The sequence below is a fragment of the Mesoplodon bidens genome, assembly GCF_964165515.1.
Source record: "Mesoplodon bidens genome assembly, chromosome: 18".
NCBI lineage: Eukaryota > Metazoa > Chordata > Mammalia > Artiodactyla > Ziphiidae > Mesoplodon > Mesoplodon bidens.
In genome coordinates this window covers 28,888,652-28,904,992 of record NC_138175.1, presented here as the reverse complement: position 1 = coordinate 28,904,992, position 16,341 = coordinate 28,888,652, and the positions used below count along the sequence as shown (strand labels likewise).

The following is a 16,341-nucleotide window of genomic DNA, read 5'->3' as shown; positions in this document are numbered from 1 at the left end:
AGGTGATAATGGTGGTCGCTCAGCTTAGGGTGGAGGAGGGTGCAGGGGGATGACGTCATTGGGTTCTGGACATGTTTTGAAAGTAGACCCAATAGGACTGTGGAAGAACTTGGATGTGGCAGAGTCAGGGCTGACTTCTGAGATTGTTGGCTCAAACAGCTGGAAGAAGAGAGTTAGATATGGGTCCTAGAACGTGCCTTTCCTTCTCAGCTCACAGTGTAGTTACAGTCAGATACAGACCCTGTGCAAAGTGCTGAACTGGAGCTGTGTACCAAGGGTGGTGGGCTGCAGGCTCTTGGCTTCATACAGGAGGTGAGGCCCACACTTGTGCTTGAAGAGTAAGGGCTTGCCAGCCAGGGGTCTGGGAAAAGGGTATTCCAGGAGGAAGGAGGAGCGTGAACAAATGCGTGGAGGCAGGAAAGAATATCTGGTGTATCGGGTGTGTGGTAGGGCTGGACCAGCTTGGGGCCAGCTGGTGACGGCCTTGAGCACCAGGCTAAGCACTTGGGATGTAAATTGCTCAAAGGGGTTTAAGTGAGGAAGTGACACGATCAGATCTGGGCTTAAGAAAGAGTCCTGCCGAGGGAAGGGTGGAGGGGCCAAGAAAGGAAGTCTGAGGTCTACTTTTCTGAAGGAGTTGGGGAGAAGCAGAGAGAGGAGTAACCACAGGGCTGCTGTGTAGGTGATGACAAAGCCACTTTTAGGAGAGAGAAGCTCTAGTGCTGGGAGAGTGGGAACAGAGCTGCTTTCTTAGATTCCCCAGTGCATAACGTAGCACGGTGTCCAAAACAAAGATACTCACTAAGTGAGTGAACAACTAACAACAGGTGAATGGAAGTGCCAGAATCCATTTAGTTAATCATTAATGGTTAACATTTTATAAACTCAAATATGATGATAGTCTCTTATTGGTCAGTGAACGTCCTTAGCCTGAGTACACATCTGTAAATTATCACAGAAGAACATGTCACCTGATTGCTGTGGGTACTGGGGTTCCACGGAGAACCCACTTTGAAGCCTGTGTACACAGTGCTGTAGAGGAAAGGCTCTCGAGCCAGACTGCCACTTACCAGCTTACCTTGGAAAAATTATTTAACATCCCCATGCCTCAGGTTCCTGGTTTGTAAAACAGAGAGGAGGAGGCCATTCATGGTCCCTGCCTAGTGGAGTTGTGAGATTAAGTGACTTAATACAAGAAGAGGGCTTAGCTGAGGGCCAGCACATCAAAAGTCATCAGTTAAACCTTTCCTCTTTTAGGATGGAGAGGTGGAAGGCCATCCTGTGTGGGCGTTAATTTATTACTGCCTGCGCTGTGGAGACATGCTTGCCGCTTCACAGGTGGTCAACCGAGCGCAGCACCAGCTGGGAGAGTTTAAAACTTGGTTCCAGGAGTACATGAACAGCAAGGACAGAAGGTACGGTGAATGAGATGGTGCATCCAGAAGAAGCCACGTGGAATCAGCAGGGTGGCCCCCACTGGCGTTGCTCTCTTTTCCTTGTGCATGGCTCCAAATAAGTTTCTGCTTGGGAGAAAAACGAAGTTTAGAAAGCAAGTAGAACTCTGTAGAATAACAGTTGAAAACATTAAAAGAGCCCCATTCTGACACCATGTGTACACTTACAAAGTCCCAGGCACATCAAGGATGCTTTATTAAATGAAACTTTGTTGTATTACACTTCACTTGTTCACATTTAGTGCTTTTCTGGTTGACCCAAATGACAATATATGCTTCATACTCAAAGGCCAGAGTTAGAAGTTAGCAATCTTGAGATATAATCATTGAATTAATTCAGTAAGTTTTTTTTTTGTTTTTTTTTTTTTTTAGTTCTCTTGCATTAAGGAACTGCTAAGCATTCATTTTTCTCTGGTTTTTGTTAATGTAATGGGACTTAAGTTCATATTCGAACCCAGTTTAAATTTACATATATGTATGTAGAAGAAATAATGGTGGTTACCCCAGTTATACATGTGGAAAACCAGGGTTACTTTTTTGGCAGTGTCAGTAATGCCATGTCCAGAGATTGTCTTAAACCATAAGCCCTGTCTTGCTCATGTTAAGAGAGTGTAAAGTAGGGACAGTGTTTTAGGGTTCCCCCAGATGCAGACCCTGAGGCAAGGGTTTGAGTGCACGGAGTTTATTTGGGAGGTGATCTCACAGGGATAAGGGAGTGGAGAAGCCAGAGCAGGGCTAAGGCACTTAAGGGATGACTCACTCTTGCCCATCACTGCTTGAGGGCTGCCAGGGAGGTGGGTGGAGGATTAATTCCCCAGACCTTCTCACATGCCTCTGCCAGCCACTACTTGAGGAAGCCAGTGGGCAGAGACGCAGGTGCTGGTAGCTGCAAGTCTGGTTAAAGTGATGGTGCCCGTGGGTATGGGTGGGACAGTGTTACCCTCTGTGAAGGAAGGCTTCGTGACTCTGCTGTGTGGTTGGGACCTAGGTGCTTTCAGATGCCCGTGAGGATCTTTAGCATATGTGTCTGTGTGTTCCCTTGTGTCTCTAGATTGTCCCCAGCTACGGAGAACAAGCTCCGACTGCATTACCGCAGGGCCCTCAGGAACAACACGGACCCCTACAAACGGGCTGTGTACTGTATCATTGGCAGATGTGACATCACCGACAACCAGAGCGAGGTGGCCGACAAAACTGAGGACTACCTGTGGCTGAAGGCAGGCGCTGCTTCCTTTGCCCAGTAGGGCATTCTCCCCTTCCCCCTGCTCACACACTGTACACAGATGTTACTGCTTAATGTATAATGCCAGTAAGGTGACTGGACTAGTGGATTTCCTGTCTCCTGGCCCATTTTTTTTTTTTTTTTTTTTTTTTAAACTTTTTTTTTTTTTCTTTTCTTTTTTTTTTTTAATTTTATTTATTTATTTATTTATTTATTTATGGCTGTGTTGGCTCTTCGTTTCTGTGCGAGGGCTTTCTCTAGTTGTGGCAAGTGGGGGCCACTCCTCATCGCGGTGCGCGGGCCTCTCACTATCGTGGCCTCTCTCATTGCAGAGCACAGGCTCCAGACGCGCAGGCTCAGTAATTGTGGCTCACGGGGCTAGTTGCTCCGCGGCATGTGGGATCTTCCCAGACCAGGGCTCGAACCCATGTCCCCTGCATTGGCAGGCAGATTCTCAACCACTGCGCCACCAGGGAAGCCCTCCTGGCCCATTTTTATTGTGTAATATTCGCAACCAGTAACACAGCCATTAGCGTAGCCTCGAGCGTGGCAGCTAACCGGCTACAAGTCCACACCCGGCACAGGAAGTAGCTTGTACCAATGCCTGTATTTCTCTTGGGGGTTTAGTTGAACCAGGTGTGTTTCGATGATGACGGCACCAGCTCCCCACAAGACAGGCTCACTCTCTCTCAGTTCCAGAAACAGTTGTTGGAAGACTACGGTAAGATACCCTGAACATAACTACCTTCCCTCTCTTGTCCACCTAAGGTCACTGCTTAGCTTTTTTCTGGGAAAATCCTTCATCTCTGAACTCTGTCTCTCCTTCAGAACCCTCTGGATCTTCAAAACACAACACAACAGAATAACAAGTTCAAATTTGGGTAGAGGCCACGCACGTGGCCATAAACAGAGTATGTGACTTACATGGTCGTTGACAGTAAACTCTTTCCACTAGTTCTTTGAACTGCTCTGGCAGACACTGGCTCAGGGAGAGACATAAGAGGACTTGGCTACTGCTTCCTCAGAGACCTCACAGTGACTATATCTGAGCACAAACAAGGGAGAAATAGCTTTTCTTTTTTTCTTTCTCTCACTGTTTAAAAATTGGGGGAAGAAAAGGAGATTCCAACTAGTGGTCCGCAGTGTTGAACGCAGATATCTGTGAATCTGAGTGTACCAAAGCTTTGAAATCATTCCTGTCCTTATTGAGTGACTTTTATCAGGATAAAGGAGAGAAACAGCCCCTTTTATATTCCGTTTTAAGGTCCTGTGCTCTGTTTCTCTCCCAACTAATGCAAGCAGTTTGGGTTTTACAACACAGCCCCCTGCTCACCAGTTGTTTTGTGAGGTCCGGAGGCCGTGGAAGCAGGCCACGGCTGGAGTGGCGTCCACTGTGTCCAGAGCCCCCGCATCCGTTCAGGCTCAGGCTGGTGCTTTTGTCCCGCCCAGCAAGTCCTTTGAGCACATAGGGCTTCTTCTGGGCTCAGGGCTCCCAGCAGAGGCCGGCTCTTTCTGAATCAGCTTGACCTCCTCTCCCCGGGCAGGCGAGTCCCACTTCACGGTGAACCATCAGCCCTTCCTCTACTTCCAAGTGCTGTTCCTGACCGCGCAGTTCGAAGCTGCCATTGCCTTTCTCTTCCGCATGGAGCGGCTGCGCTGCCATGCTGTCCACGTGGCACTGGTGCTCTTTGAGCTAAAGCTGCTTTTAAAATCCTCGGGACAGAGCGCTCAGCTCCGTGAGTATTTGTTGGCAGTGGCACATCCATAACACATCCCCCCATCGGGTGGCAGTGGACACATAGCTGCAGGGATTTGGGCAAGTGGTACCAATCATTTTAGAGTGTTGTAGACGGTTGGGCTTATGAGATGATTAGTATGAGGGTTCTTGCCTTCCCCCCCTCCATTAGTATTCCCTGAGGTGTTTAATAGATAAAATGCTGTGCTAAGTGCTAGTTTTGTGACCAGTGAGTCAGGTCGCCTGGAGGGTGGTTCAGGAGAAACAGTCCCTAGAGTCATGAGACTGGTTCCCATTAGGGCTCTAACTGGAGACATTGGAAGGCGCAACCAGCCATCTTGTGTGCCTACCTGCATGGGGTGGGAGTCTGGGGAGGGAGAGAAGATACCTGTGCATGAATGGCTGCAGCTTCCTTAGTAGCACAGCAGACTCACTCCAGAGCACATGCCGTAATGGTCAGTTGTCACCATCTTTTCATTCAGAGACCAGCATACTAGTGATTTACTAAAAAATGCCACTTTCTCCAATCTGTACTTGGGACGAAATTGAGGACAGGGTGGTGAAGGGGATTGGCCTAAGCTCACACTGGCAAACATTGGCTGGGCTGCAGGAGTAGGTGCCACCACTGGGTCTTTGGACTCAGTTCCCATAGCTCTCGGTTGCGTGGGTCAGAAGGGCAGTGTGGTGACCATTTCTGTCCCCGTCGGTGCAGTCAGCCATGAGCCTGGCGACCCTCCGTGCATGCGGAGGCTGAACTTCGTGCGGCTACTTATTCTCTACACCCGGAAGTTTGAATCCACGGACCCGAGAGAGGCCCTTCAGTACTTCTACTTCCTCAGGTTAGACTGGCTTTTGACCATTTACTTCAGCTGGTTTTGATTTCTGCCACTGTGAGAATGAGAGACCTTGGGGCCACACCAGAAACCAGGTTGATTTTGTCCCCTTCTAGAGATGAGAAAGACAGTCAAGGAGAAAACATGTTTCTGCGTTGTGTGAGCGAGCTGGTGATAGAAAGTCGAGAGGTATGCCTGTTAACTTTTCTCCACGCCCCCATGATTTCCAGTGTACAAGTTCTCATGCTGATGTGATACTGGATGGTCACCTCAATATGAGTTCGGTGGATGTGGCTGGGGGCAGGGGGGTGTTAGAGTTTCCTTTGGTTTCTGATAATGGAAATGTTGATTCAGTCTCACTGTTCTCTAGTTTGTGCAAGACTTCTCCCACCTCCCCTATTCCTCTCTTGTCTTCAAAGAATTGTGGATTATGTGTATATCCTCGTCCAATAAACTGAGTAAACTTTTTTTTTCTCTGCAGTTCGATATGATTCTTGGGAAACTAGAGAACGATGGAAGTAGAAAGGTGGGTTAAGTGCACCCCAGAGGTGTGTTCGTTTGCAGTTGGGGATTTATAATTGTCCAAAGAATAGTTAGATTTTAGGATTCAAGGTACTGAAGATGCAAATCTGAATGAAGTTGCTTCGTTTTAAAAACAAAGAATGAAAATTACAGGCCCCAAATGATGACCTTGATTTTACATACACTTACATTTCTCCTTAAAATATGTAAATTTGTGGTTAGATAGTTTTTTTATTATGTTCAGAATACTCATCTGTTCACACCTGCCATATTTTCAGCTGAGAAGGCTACATTTCTGCCATTCTTGGCTCAGAAAATAAGCAAGAAAGAAATTGGTTACCGCACCTATTCTCCCCAGAAGGGAAAGTTACAAATGCACTTGACCTCTCTCAAAAGATAGTTTTTGAGGGCTCAGAACTCTACACTGACCCCAGAGATGCAGCTGCTCCCATGAGCCTTAGCAGTTCCCTAAGACCCATCATGGCTATTGGGCAATGTAGAAGGGGCGGAGGCCCTGGTATCAGAGACCCCTCCTGACCCACTCGGGCACTCTCCACATGCCTCTCTTAGGGACTCACTTTCCTCATTTGTAAAAATGGGTGGTTTAGAGCCAGCAGTCTCAAGATGACCTCCCACTGCTCACACCATCCAGAAGAAGACCAGTGGCATTCTTCAGAAGAAGAAGACCAGTGACAGTGCTGGTGACAGTGGCCATGCTTATGGAGCAGTGACAACTGCCAGGCCCCTGTGCTGAATGCTTGACATGTATTTTCTCACTTAATCATCACAAGAACCCAACACAGTGGGAACCGTCATCTGTTTTTCAAGGGAGGAAGTGGAGACGAGAGGTTATTTTCCTCAAGATCACACAGCTAGTAAGGAAGTGAGCTGGAATTTGAGTCCAGTCCTTCTTGACCCCAGAGCCCATGCTCTTCACTGATCTCCTGTGCTGCCAGGGTGGTGGAGCACCGACTTGGTCCAGGGCTGATGGAGAATCAGATGGCCAGTCAGGCGTCACACAGTCTGCCCTCTTTGCGGTACCTCAGGCCTCTCTCATACTTTCTTGACCATTTGGTTGCTGTTGAGTGATGTTGCAGATTTATTTATTTATTTTTTTAAGTATCCTGACACCACTTGCCATATAGTTTTTCAGAACTGGATTTCTTTTGCCATCTACATCTTTCAGATACTTTCTCTGAGCCTCCTGGTTTTTCCCCCTAGTGCCTACTCATCAGCAAAATTAAAATCATTGGTGATTTCACCAATTCTCTAGGTCATTTTGGAGAATTAGAAAGCACAGTCTTCCTGGTGACTCCTCTGTGCTGCCTTTGAGTCTGCCTCTTCATGGGTAGTTTCCTTGGTCCTTTTCATATGTTTAATAGGACCTTATATCTTCAAGAAAGCCAGAGTCTAGCTGATGAAATACGTGCATTGCCCAGGGCAAGTATTTTCAGTTAAAGTAGTTTTCGGATCTCAGTTGCTTCTCTGTGTTTAAAATAACAGCTCTGTCCCCCCATTTCTCTCTTCCTCCCCTCCATAATTTGTCTTGTCAGCCTGGAGTCATAGATAAGTTTACTAGTGACACAAAGCCTATTATCAACAAAGTTGCTTCCGTGGCAGAAAATAAAGGACTGTTTGAAGAAGCAGCAAAGCTTTATGACCTTGCCAAGGTAAAATGTGCTCTTTTCTTTCTTCTGCACTTAATAGATCTGTCATCAGCGTTTCGGCATTAAATGCACAAACATTTTGATGGTGCCATTGTTGTCCCCCTCTCCCTGCTGAGGCATTTTCTCCTAGTGCTTAGGCAGTTAATAGTCCAGTTAGGGTGAAATTCCCATTTTACAGAATTATTTCTGCCCATAAGGTCTTTCTGGCCAAACAAGAGTGACATATTGAAAGGCTGTCCCGCGGGCACTGAGCAAAGTCTCCCTTGGCAGCAGAGGAAGTGCCCATCATGCTTGGGTGGTGAAGCTGCTGATGAAGATGCCTGGTGCTCACCCTCCGGGCAGCCGCACACACACTGTGACCGGTGTGTGTCAGGGAATAAAACCACAGCTGAGGGGTTCTGAGAGAACTGGAGGAAGTAGCTCGTTGTGAGAACATGCGGGGAATACCGATGACTGTTAGGGCCTGAAGAAGAGTACATTCTCTCCTTTTATCAACTGACCAACGTGGGCAAAAAGAGGGTTATAATTCATTTTTCTTTTCATTTAAAAGTGTTTTGATTGAGGTCTAATTAAAAAGTAGAAAAATGTACACATATTCAGTGAACAGCTTGATGGGTTTCCCACGGGTATGTATCTGTGTCATCACCACCCAAATCAAGATACAGAACAAAAGTTCCCTCTTCGGTTTCGGTTGTTTAGTTTTTTTCCTCTTACTGATTATTTTTAATTGATTCCTTTCTTAATTTAAAAAACCGAACAGAATGCTGACAAGGTGCTGGAGCTGATGAACAAACTGCTCAGCCCCGTCGTCCCCCAGATCAGTGCCCCGCAGTCCAACAAGGAGAGGCTGAAGAACATGGCGCTTTCCGTCGCGGAGCGGTAAGGCCGGGGCTGGCTCCGGGGGGTCCCGGGGCTCCCAGCGCCCACCCAGACGCATCTTCAGCTTTACCGTAGCACCAAAGAGTTCCCCAGCATGGCTCTACTCACTCACCCTCCCACCAGCACTGACAGTTTGAGAGTTCCTGTTCCTCCACGTCATAACCAACTGTCACTTGGCACTGTCACTTGGTGAACATTCTTGCCAAAAGGAAGAGTATGAAAGGGTATCTCAACATTTTAATCCTGTACATGAGGTTTAATTCTAGGCATTTTACTCATCTATATGTCATTAGCAGCCATCTCAAAGGCATTTTGGAACAAAGCTAGTGATGGATGGATGGGGAAATTCTTAGAGATGTAGTGGCCAGTGTTTCAGAAGCTACCTTCCTTCCCATGAGTTCGAGGAGTTATCATACTTTAACCAGTGTAACTCCCAGGCTGGGGCAATAGTTGTCACTTTGTGTGCCCTCTGCAGATACGCCTAATAAAGTGACCCAGTGAAAACTGGGTTGGAGATGCTTGCTGAGATGGGGGCTGAGGCAAGAGAACTGTGCTTCACACAGAACATTTATAGATGGATTTCTGTCAAACCCGCCATCAAATGCTTGGCCATTTCAAAAGAAACACTATTTTCCACTCCTTAGTTCACTTCATCTAGAGAGTTTAAGAGGTTTTGACATTTTTTAGATGCTATCCTCAAGTTATAGATTGCACAGAAATTCCTAATGTACCCCCCTTCCTTCTTTTTTGTCCTTCAGGTATAGGGCTCAGGGAATCAGTGCAAATAAATTTGTGGACTCCACGTTCTATCTTCTGTTGGACTTGATCACCTTTTTTGACGAGTATCACAGTGGGCATATTGACAGAGCCTTTGATGTAAGTTTCAGCAGGGGTGTTTGAAGTGCAGGCTAATGTATGCCCTTGAAAAATCAAAACACTTCGTGAGATTCATTTAAAACAAAGGAAATGTCACCAGTATGCCTGTTAAGTGAAGAAGGACAAGTATGATCCTGTGAATGTAAAAGGGATTTCCTGTGTTGCTCTTTTTTTCCTTTTTCTTTTTTCTCTTCCTTTCTTCTTTAGTCTAAAAACAGAGAGGTTTCTCAGAGTAATTTGAAATCTCTGAATTGTAAAACTGCCTCAGAAAATGAGGATAGGAATTGAGTCAGTCAGCAAGTTAGAATCAAAGCCTTTGAATAAGGGGATTAGCATTTCCTATTAAGAAGCCCACTATGAATGTGTTAGATGCTGACTTTGTGTTTGAGGAGATGAAATGACTGTGATGGTTGTGTCGTATGGGACCGATGGGTTTTGTTTTAAATAGATAATTGATCGGTTGAAGCTGGTGCCCCTGAATCAGGAAAGTGTGGAAGAGAGAGTGGCTGCCTTCAGAAATTTCAGTGATGAGGTGAGTCCTTTTCTTCCTGAATTATAAAATTCTTTTTTCCCCCACTTCTACTGAAAGCTTTTGTTTTAACGTAGCCAATAACTTTAACAGTCCTACTACAGTCACCATCCAGACTGAGTTTTCTAAGACGAGTCCAATTTCAGGTATCCTGGGCTGGTTTTTCTGTGAGTACACATATCCCCATCAGATTATTGTCCGAGTTCCTGACTCAGAAAATACACTCGCTTTAGAGACCAGACATATTCTTGGGAGAAACAGGTTTCTTGTTGATCCTGTGGGATCTGGTTTGATTCTTTACTATGCACTTGTTCTAGAGGGTGTGTCAGTGCTTAACTCTGATCTTGTCTAAGTAGTTCCATTGGGTACATGAAATATGCATCATGATTCACGTCCTTCTTTCCCTTCTCTGAACCATTTTGTCTCAAGAAGCAGGTGCAGTGACCATGGACTCAGTTATCAGCCCAAGAGCCCCAGAGCTACTGTCTCTCTGCAGGGTTTCTAGCATGTTGCCACTGCTTAGCCCAAGGGTGCTCAACTGGGCTGCACACTGGAATTGCTAGGAGACCTTTAAAAAAATCTTTGTGCCCAGGCCCAGAAATTCTGGTTTCCCTGATCTGAGCTGCAGCCTAGAACCCCCCTGGTTATTCCCATGTGCAGCTAGGGTAAGACTCTTCTCTAAAACCACAGGCACTGAGGGCCAGCTGCCTGGTTCCGGGATGTTCCTAACAGTGTTTCAATTTAAAACCATTAGTAAGCGCATTCCTTTTATGAAAGCATGTTTCTGTTCTAGAGGAAGAAGGAAGGCCGGCTTCTGCACATGTGGTGAGGCAGCTGCCTGCTGTGGTACACACAGTTCAGGAGGTCTTACCTCTCGCCAACCGTCCCTTCACACCTGGTGCAGTTCTACCCCTAGCCACTCCTTCTGTTGTTTCTTGCCCTCCCCTGGTTACATCATTCAGTGTTTCATGGACTGAAGTGTTGTACCAGGGCCCGTCCTCATAGACACTCCCAAGGACTCTGCTTGGGCTGTGCTGGTCCCATGGAGACAGTCTGGCGGGTCTGAGATAGTGGAGAGTGGTAGGGACTGGAGAACCAGTGTGTGCGTTCCTGCCTACTGACATTGAAATGCAGGCTTTTGCTAATCACTCTTGCTGGCCAGACGTAGTCGGCATGCTTTTTGCTCACTACCCCTGCCTAGGAGGACGGGCGTAAAGAAGGGAGCAGAAGAGTGACCTACCTGACCTTCTGAGTAGCATTGCCTGAGCTTTGCTTTCACGCTTGACATTTCAATGCCATCAGCTCCTTTTTGGTGGCTGTGTGGCGCTCCACCTGGCAGCTGTGGAGATATGATGTGACCAGGCCTTGCTGGAGCACTGCTCCCCCCTCCCCCAACCTGTGGTCGGCCCCAGGGCTTGGTTCTTTCTCCTTACTTCATGTGTGTCCCTCTGTGCAGGTCAGGCACAACCTCTCAGAAGTGCTTCTCGCCACCATGAACATCTTGTTCACACAGTTTAAGAGGCTCAAGGGGACAAGTCCATCGTCGGCATCCAGGCCGCAGCGAGTCATCGAGGACCGTGATTCTGTAAGATCCCAGCCAGATGGTTGGCCAGAACCATCGCTGAGAACCACCTTTCTGGTTTTCTGTCCATTGCACCTCATGAGACCACTGCTCATGACCCTAAATTGCTCGTTTCTTTACTACCTGGCAGCTGGGTAAAGTTTGTGTCGGGGGCTCCCGGAAGAAATCGAACATTAATGGGGTTGCTACTCTTCTCAAGCTAAAAAACAAAGATGTGCCAAGTCAGCGAATATCACCTTTAAAGCAATCAAAATGCTAATTTATACTGATTCCACAAGAATTCCTGCCCATTTTTAAATAGAAGGTCATTTTACGAGTCTCAGTTCAGCACTTTCCCGAAAACCATACTTACTTTTGGTCAACAATTCGGTGCAAACCCTTGTTTCTACTGCCATCTCACAGTGGCTCCAGAGAGGTGCCTAGGACAGTCGTTATCCCCATTTTACAGTTGAGGGATCTGAGGCCTGGGTCAGGAGGCGTCTTGCTTTTGTGGGCCCCTCAGGTGGTAGGTGAAGGAGCCCTGTCTGATACCAGGGCCAGTGCCCTTTCCACTGCCTGTGGGGCCTCCGGCATTGCTTGGGTCACGCAGAGTCCAGGTAGATAGAACCCTGGGATTCCAACAGCTTATGGTGTACAGTTGATTTGACAAAAGGGGAAAGAAAGGTGTTTGACCCAATTAAACCATTAAAACAGGCGGTGTTTTAGAATTACCTTTCCCTTAACATTTCCACTGAATGTTTGGTGAGTCTCTCAGTATGGTGTATGACAGCCATACCTGATTTTGGCAATCAAGAAACTAGAGCCTTGAAAATCTATCTCCCGCCTCCATGGATATCTGAGGGCTCTCTCCGCTATGACCCCTACAGGCATTGTCACTGTCAGAGCCTCTGCCTTGTGAGGGATGGTGGGAACTTTCACTTTTAGCAGCATACCTAGCAGTGCTCGGAAGTGGTCCTGCGACGTGATAGGCCCATCCGTGTGTGCACGAGAGGCAGCTGCAGGTCTGCCATCTGCCCTTGGACAGGCAAGAGCCCACGTCGGAGATGTGCCAGCAGTGGGCTCGCTGTGCTGGGGCCTTGGCAGCGGTGCTGTTGTGAATACAACTACTGAAGTGGTGGGCATTTCTGATACTCTCTGAACTGCCTACAGGTCAGAGCAGGGCTTGCTCACAGAGAGCAGAGCTGGCGGCCTGGCAGGTCCATTTTCCACATCTGAAGGGAACTGATTGAAGACCAGCTGGACTCACACGCTGTGTGTTTTAGTCTCTCTTTTTTAGGCACTTAGTTTTTACATATGATGGATAAAGCCACTCTCCTGTCTTCCTCTTACCCACCGCTCTCCTTTGTAATGAAAGGAAGGGATGGGTGGAGTCAAGGAAAGACTTATGTGTAAAAGCTGCCTGCCCAAGAATTGGCCTCATGGTTTAAGGTGCATTGTTGCCAGGGAATGGATGGGTCCCTTGGCCTGCATACCCCTAGAGCTTACGTAAAGTAGCTGCAAGTTAGGCAGGAGAACCCAAGCACATTTTTGCACTTTCAAGGAAAATCTGATGGATACTCTCATCATAAAGTAAATTTCTTTTGGTTTGGACATTAATTAGGACCTTTACTTGCCAGTTTACTTCACATATCAGGTAAAAGGCACTTACCTTTCAGTTCTCTTCTTGAATGGTCCTTAAGAAGCCTAGTAAGTGACCCTTGAATTTTTCTTAAAAATCTCATTACTGGTCCAAAAGATGTATGTAGACCCTCCCTTTCTATTCCAGATATGGTTTCCTTTCCTGCTGGTACAGGCATCCAACACACCTCAATGTGGGGCAACCTGAAGCTGTTCTCTTACGTTTCTTTATTCTTTATTCAATAATTTATCAGTTGGAAATTGGAGTGAAGGTTCCTATTTTTGTTGTTGGAAACACCTGAGTTTAAATCTTTTTCCTTCCTGGAGCAATCTAGGAATCTCATAAATATTGTTGCCTGAGAAAAGAGGGCCAAGCACTTCTGTCCGGAAGGAAGGAATGTAAGGAGTGAAAGGAAGGAAAGCGGAAGAAGCAGGAGAGGAAAGAGTTGGAATGGGCCTCACTTAGGCACGACTGTTGCTTCTGGTAGTGCAGGTGCTTCATGAGGGTCCTAGAAAGAAACTCAGGACCCCGTGGTAACAGGTGGACAGAAACCAGTCAGGAGAGAGAGAGAGGCTCAGAGAAGTAGAGCAGGCAGTCTGAAGCACAGGGCCGTGTCAGCAGCTGGTGAGACGTGTCAGGTGAGGCAGCTTGCCCGGCACACCCATCCATCTTTTGCTAAGCAGAAGGGCTTTGGAACTGAGGCCCCGGCAGCCGAGCTTTGCTAACTCTGCACCATGCTGGAGGAACATGGTAGTGGAGGGTGAGACTGTCATCCACCCACCGGGAATCTGCCCTGACCCCAAGGGGTAGAAAATGGAAGGCCGGGGTGGTGGTTCCCAGGACAGTGCCCTGACTCGGAAAGTAACTGGATTTCTTCTCTTCTTCTCCTTTCTCTCAGCAACTCCGCAGCCAAGCCCGAGCCCTGATTACCTTTGCTGGGATGATACCCTACCGGACATCTGGGGACACCAACGCGAGGCTGGTGCAGATGGAGGTCCTCATGAATTAAGTGCGATGCTCCAAGGGGCTCCTGGGGCTGCTCGCTGTCAGTACCTCAGGCCTGTGGGCTCACCAGGGTGGGGGGAGTTTCTGGTTTTGTTTCTGTTGTGTTAGTTTTGTTTTGTTTTTTTGTATTATGTATTTTTGTCAACACCAATAAATTTCTTTGATTTGTATTTCTTTTCACATTCTTTTATTTTCATTGTTTTGTTTTGTTTTTCCTTTGAAATTTTGTTCAAATTTTTATTTGTGTGGGAGGAAATGTCTTCACTAGTGCTTGGGCCAGAAAATTATAGGCTTATATAGGCATCTGTGATTTGGTTAAAGTTGACCTTAAATGATTAAAAATTCACCCAAAATGAGCAAGGAAATGAAGCCTTTGGGAGTTGCTTTTATTTAGATATAACATTCCCTGTAGCAGGGTCACAGTTTGCTTTTCACATTTTTATGTGAATGTGAAAGCCAGTCTCAGCCTTGGTAAGTTAAGATTTGTGTGTGAAATACCAGGCACTCCATGTCCTCTTCCCTCTTATCTCACCAAGGTGGGCCTTGGTGTCCGGGGGTCCAAGACCATCCTCCAAATTATTTGCTCTGATCCCAGGATTAATTGGTTTGCTGTTCTGTTGAAATCCCACTGGAGATGAAAACATAGGCCTAGGAAACGATAGCCTGGTAAATGAACCTTGTCAGGGTCTCAGCTGGAGCTCGAGGGAGGGCAGACCTGGCCCCTTCTCCCTCTGTAGCTGCAGCACTGCGAGGTGACTGCTTGGCCTTGTGTACTCTCCTCTTCAAGAGGACTTCTAAGCCCCTCTTTTCCCTTCTCTGGTGCTTGGTTCTCCTGCTTGGACAGCCTCCTCTCTCCTTCCCTTTCCCACTCATGAAGCCAGTTGGCCGGGCCAGCTCATGGGTCTCATTACATTGGGCATCAGCACCGTGGATGTGTGGTCCCTGAGCAGAGGTTGTCCCCCATCATTGGCCCTGTTTCTCCCAAAGCCTTGGACTAAACTAGAGAGGACGTGAGGACGAGTGTTTGTTCCTGAATGAACCAGCTGGGGCTACGAGAAATTGGGTATGGTCGGCTCTACCGGTTTTATGGACTGCTCCTGAGGCGGGCTCTCCCAGGAGGATGTTAAGATCCCCAGAGTCTCCAAAGGTACTTTTTGCTTCTAGGGAGGAAACTCTCTTGTCACAGGGCATGGTTACCCTCACAATCCTCTGGTTTTAAAAATACTAATTGTTGCCTTTCCTTGTAGTAAAGAGCTAATAGATAGATAATGGGGCCACCTGCTGTTCATCAGTTGGATCCCCTTATATCTATTAAGGATGTAGCCTAAGGGGCTGTCTCCCTCCTCTAGTCCCATCTATTCACCTTCAATTGGGCTTTACTAAGAAAGTCTCAGAACGCAAGCAGTGCAGGGGACTTGATTTAGCAAGTTGTGCCCAATTTATATGTGTTGATTATATTTTAAACAAAACCAACAATTTGCTTTAACAGTGCCTTAAAAAGAGTATTCTGAGGACTTTTCATAAAGTGTGATTTAGGGTTCTTTTTTTTTTGATACTAGATCTTGTAGATAGAAATATAACAGTGCCATAAAAGAGAGAAGGTGCAAGGTGTTTAAATATATATTTGCTCCCTGGCTCACCTCTTGTTCATCATTCTCATTGTGAGAATTAATTGTGAATTTTCCCTTTCCTTGCGTCATGCAGTTCTGCCAGCTCCAAATAGGAGAGCTGCACGTGAGCCCTGCGTAGGGGGATGAGGTCCTCTACCCTTGGACAGAAGGGAGAAGAAAGCTGCCCTGAAGGGGGTGCTGGGTGGAGTTGAGAGGAACGCAGTCCCTGGTTGGCATTTGAGAACTTGCGTAGCGAGAGACATTTATAGGAGAAATAAGGTAACTCGGTTCATACCAGAAGGGCTGGGCCAGGCTCATGGAGCAAACCCAGGGCTTGTCCTGTCGGCAGATTCTGTGGTAAAGCAAAGCCTGCTGGGTGCAGAGATGCAGGAGACATGAGGCCGAGTTTAGAAGGCCACAGCATCAACAGGTTCCCATGTACTCATGGTTACAGCTTGTGCCCAGAAATCATGGTCCTGTGATAGGTTATTAGGTTAAAAGTCATCCTTAGCTCACTCGGTCAGGGAGCTAAATCCTTTCCCTTGATACTGGTCCATGACTTCACCATTTACCCAGAGAAACTGAGAGAAAATGGCCCTGGGCGTCTTTCATCTTCCCAGGATGAGATTCCAATCTTTCTAACAAAATCAAGGGTACTTGGAGGCTGACAGGGTCGGTGCCTGCTTCTGAGTGGCTCATAATAAACTCACTGAGATACTCAGAGGGATGTACTGACTTGATCTGAGTCCCTTTCAGAGGCCTAGGGATTTGATTGCATGGACTCTGTTCCTTTGATTTTTTTTTTTTTT

General features: G+C 47.0%; 1 protein-coding gene across 2 annotated transcripts in view; it reads left to right on the top strand.

Annotated features, from left to right (window-relative positions):
• Window positions 1-14,092, top strand: part of NUP93 (nucleoporin 93) — a 105,492-nt gene extending 91,400 nt beyond the window's left edge. Inside the window, exons 10-22 of one of the 2 annotated variants that reach the window (XM_081215922.1) lie at window positions 1,258-1,415; window positions 2,506-2,671; window positions 3,304-3,397; window positions 4,221-4,412; window positions 5,124-5,250; window positions 5,361-5,433; window positions 5,726-5,770; window positions 7,320-7,436; window positions 8,194-8,312; window positions 9,071-9,188; window positions 9,637-9,720; window positions 11,174-11,302; window positions 13,816-14,092. In XM_081215922.1, coding sequence (XP_081072048.1) covers window positions 1,258-1,415; window positions 2,506-2,671; window positions 3,304-3,397; window positions 4,221-4,412; window positions 5,124-5,250; window positions 5,361-5,433; window positions 5,726-5,770; window positions 7,320-7,436; window positions 8,194-8,312; window positions 9,071-9,188; window positions 9,637-9,720; window positions 11,174-11,302; window positions 13,816-13,926 — 1,533 coding nt within the window. In that variant the 3' untranslated portion in view covers window positions 13,927-14,092. The other variant, XM_081215921.1, reaches the window with a different exon arrangement.
• The last annotated feature ends 2,249 nt before the right edge of the window (window positions 14,093-16,341 follow it).